At 39.8% G+C, this 3,965-nt stretch overlaps 1 protein-coding gene across 1 annotated transcript; it reads left to right on the top strand.

Moving 5' to 3' along the window:
• On the top strand, positions 1 to 3,715 carry LOC117446956 (FK506-binding protein 5-like). The gene is made up of 4 exons (XM_034083490.2): positions 1 to 568; positions 1,591 to 2,033; positions 2,134 to 2,281; positions 2,359 to 3,715. Exons 1-4 carry the CDS (start codon positions 92 to 94, stop codon positions 2,719 to 2,721), a joined length of 1,431 nt encoding a protein of 476 aa, XP_033939381.1. The 5' UTR covers positions 1 to 91; the 3' UTR covers positions 2,722 to 3,715.
• Positions 3,716 to 3,965: the final 250 nt, after the last annotated feature.

The following is a 3,965-nucleotide window of genomic DNA, read 5'->3' as shown; positions in this document are numbered from 1 at the left end:
GTAATTTGATGATCCAGACGACAGCCTCAGCCTCAGCCTGCTGAACCCAGTCCACTGAAGACACGCAGATCTCTAGTCCTCCTCTGCTGCCATGGCCAAGCGAAAGTCTAAGAAGCCGCAGGAACAAGACTCCTCCATTGTGTTGGAGTCTCCCGTTTCAAAGCCTAAGGAAAGCATGAACACCTCTAAGGAAAGCATGAACACCTCTAAGGAAAGCATGAACACCTCTAAGGAAAGCATGAACACCTCTAAGGAAAGCATGAACACCTCCAAGGAAAGCATATGCTCCTCCGAGGAAAGCATAAACTCATCCAATGGAAACGTAAACGTATCCAATGAAAGCGTAGACGTATCCAAGGCAAGCGTTAACACGTCAAAGGGAAGCTTTAACTCCTATAGTTCACCAGCGTTGTTGTTCATCATTGTGTTCACAGTCGGTGCCTCTATAATGGGTTGGTTTTGTGTAGAAAATCAGCAAAGAGTCGAGCAACTGTCGGAAACATTTACATCAATGCAAAAGAAAATCACCAACCTGCAGCGGGCGGTGGAGATAACGGAATCATCACAGGTAACAGCTGATTTTTTTCACACGTTTTTCACGTACATTGTTTTAAGATGTATTATTTCAAAAGTTGTTTTACTCAATTGTTCACCAAGATACAAAAATTAATCGTTAATTTGTTTTTTTGGACTTAATTTCGGCGTTGGGGGGCAAACTATCGCAGCATGGCTTAGCAACAGCTGCGTTAAGCATATACCGGAAGTTGCTCGTTTGCCTTCAAAGTAAAGTAATTACATTTGTCGTTCTTGAAATAATTTAAATATAAATACATTAACATATACATTCAAAGTATATGTAAATGACGACAATGTTTTAGTAACATCCAGTTGGTGGGATTTAGAGGATAATACGAATGAAAACGTGGGTCTGACTTTATTCTGAAAAACTAACAAAGGAAGACATTAAGCATGGCGGGCTTGACAGTGATAGTGATAGTACCACCTGTTGTTATTTTTAGCATGGTTTGACTCTAAGCAACTGTACGGTCACGTTTCACTGACCTATACTGTAACTCTGCTGCTGTTTGGTTAACAGTTAAGTACTGACGAACCAAGGTTCCTTATCACATTGATGCAAAAAACTAATAATTATCATACATTGCTATACGAGTCCTGCTCATTGATTTGTAACGAGGTCAACCCCATGTTCCCAGGAACTATGTTTTGTTAGGGCTACCAACACAGTTCAAGGGAAAAGGGGACATGGATATGTAATACCCATTTTGGATATGTCCATGTTTCACAATTTAGGGCTTCAAAGTTTAAGATTTCAACAAGATGCACCCTTTCCACTGCCCACAATGTGTTATTATTACGCAGAGATATCAAAAGGATGCTATGGTAAAAAGCAACATTTAATTTTGTATTGTCTTTATGAAAGGGCAGTGGAGGACGAGGCCATGTATTTTCATGTTGTACACACCCTGCTACAGCTAAATGACTGCTCAGTCTGACATTGAAAAGACAAGAAGAGATTACAAATGTTTTAACTAACCAAATGTATTCTTTTATTTCTTCCACTCTCTGTAGACATATACAGGTTGTGATGTGGAGGAAAGGATATTTGCCCTGGAGAAGGCTGAGGTTGCCCTGGCCACGTCAGAGAAGTTGAGGGACTCTGAGCTTGGGTCCCTAAATGCTGAGCTGGACACCCGAATAGCCGAGTTAGAGCAGGTCACCCTGTCCGTCACAACTCTCCAGGCTATATTCCAAAACCAGAGTGAGGAGTTTGAGGCTGTGAAGGAGAGCGTAGCTGCCGGTTTGAGCTCCAGCTCGGCACTGGCTGAAAATGTGGCTGAGCTGACCAATGCTGTGGCTAGTGCATCCTCCAAAGTGGACGAACAGGATGCATCATTGGCCTTCCTTAATGTACAGCTAAAGGGACAAGCCTCAGATCTGAATGAGATGAAAGAGTTGATGCACCTCCATGATGCTGCCCTTCATACAAGCAACCAGGAAGTGGCTTCAATAAAGTGAGTTCAGTTAGAATTCAGAGTTAGATTTCTGCAACTCTGTACAATGTTTTTATTTGTTCACTTTCTGTTATGTGTGTGTGTTTTTTTTTTTTTTCAGGGAGAATGTCAAGACTAAGCAGGTCATGCATGCCTTGGCGTTAGAGGAGATGCTCACTTCTGTGCAGGTTATTTTGGATGAGCAGTTTGACACTACCACGATCCTCCGCACCAGCATCATGGCTCAAATGCAGACTTTTAACGGCCAGGTAAACCCTTTTGCTTTTTAAATTGCAAATGTTGAATTCCTTTTAGAATGAATTAATAACATATCTTTCCATCTCAGTTGGGGAATGATCCTTCGTGGTCAGTGAATCTTGATGATGATGACGAGCTTGAAGCAGAAGAGTTACTCGCCACCACTGCAAAGGATGCCACTGAGGTGCAGGGAAAGCTAGAAGACGTAGAGGATAAGGAGGAGGGAATGCAGGAAGAACAGCCACTTGGACAGGAAGTAGAGAGTGACATTACAGAAGAGCAGGAGAAAGAAGAAATTACTCAAGAAGATGAATTCACAGAACAGGAGCTTTTGGAAGTGGTTGCTTTGGAAGTGGTTGCTTTGGAAGAGGATGTTTTCAAAAACATTTTTGAAGAGTCAGATGACTCAAATCAGGAGGTCTCCATGGATGTAAATGAGGAGGATGGGTAGTTGTACTTGAAATGCTTCAGTACATTATTAGTCTTATTGAGATGAATGGAAACCCCCTTTTTTTACACGCCGCACACTTTCTTGCAAATGATTTGTAGTATTTGTTATATTCTACTAGGGATTTTCTAAACATGACTAAAAACTTGAACAAGTTTGTAGAACTTTGATAAATATTTATGTAGTCTTATGTCAGTCCTTTTTGAGGTTAATATACATATGGTCTTGTTGTACGATCTGTTTCTGAAGGGGCATTTTGAAAGATACATTGGGAAAAAAAGAATGGAAAATCTATAAACTGTATTTCAACCGTTTACACATGACAAGATTAAGCTATGAAATGTCAATTGTTTTTTGCAATATGAAAGAGGAAACAAATGTGACTGTACTTGCAGCTTGTAATTTAACACAAGGGCACACACGTGTAGTGCCTCTCTCCATGGAGTTATTTATGGTTCAAGTGCACATGCTGTACATATGGCTACAGTACATATGATTCCATTGGTACATACTGTTCTCTTGTCATGAACCTCTTTTGTAAAAAGGTTAAAGTACTATTTTCTGCCAGCAGATGGTGCCTGATAACTCGTAATGATAAGGAATAATCAACAACTCTGAAAAACTATTTTTAAAAAAGAAAGGGGAAATGAAAGGGGTTAAGGATTATTTTTCTTGGTTTTGAGACTATTGAAAGGGAAATTCTGCTTGCAGCAACAAGTCTTCCTAAATTAGCCTTCTCATGTTGTGTAGACAGCTACCGATCTGTGACACCCTGTCTAAACTTAAACTGACAAACGACAAGCACATGATGTTCAATGGAAATGGCTCTTCGGTTTGCCATGAGGTTACTTAAGGAAGGTGTGAATAAATACTCAAGTTTGGAAGGAGAACAGATGGCGTGGTATTTTTTTCTTTAATCTGTATTAATAAATGCACTAATTTATCAGGACAAACCAATGAGTGGGAGCTTGATGGCCACATACAGCTCTAACAAAAAAAAGAAACCACTGCAGCATTATCAGTTTCTTTGGTTTTACATATAGACTATGTTTGAGTAAAATGAAAAAAATATATATTTTATTTTACTCTATAAACTACTGAAAACATTTCTCTGTGTTGGGATTCATCAGACACTAGCTGCCACATACAGTATGTAGAAACATGTGGAGTGTTCTCATTTTCTTTCAGAGCTGTATGTTAAAAGTAGATGCACTCATCTGATATTTAAAGGCAAGACCTAATGGGCG

This window comes from Pseudochaenichthys georgianus, chromosome 5 (assembly GCF_902827115.2).
Source record: "Pseudochaenichthys georgianus chromosome 5, fPseGeo1.2, whole genome shotgun sequence".
NCBI lineage: Eukaryota > Metazoa > Chordata > Actinopteri > Perciformes > Channichthyidae > Pseudochaenichthys > Pseudochaenichthys georgianus.
The sequence above is the reverse complement of the archived record's forward strand: the minus strand, read 5'-3'. Positions and strand labels throughout refer to the sequence as shown.

Excerpts from the sequence above, each read along its gene's own strand:
- LOC117446956 (XM_034083490.2), top strand. The coding sequence starts at position 92 with ATGGCCAAGCGAAAGTCTAAGAAGCCGCAGGAACAAGACTCCTCCATT. Across the intron at positions 569-1,590 it reads AGATAACGGAATCATCACAG|ACATATACAGGTTGTGATGT; the intron begins GTAACAGCTGAT and ends CACTCTCTGTAG. Across the intron at positions 2,282-2,358 it reads TGCAGACTTTTAACGGCCAG|TTGGGGAATGATCCTTCGTG; the intron begins GTAAACCCTTTT and ends TTTCCATCTCAG.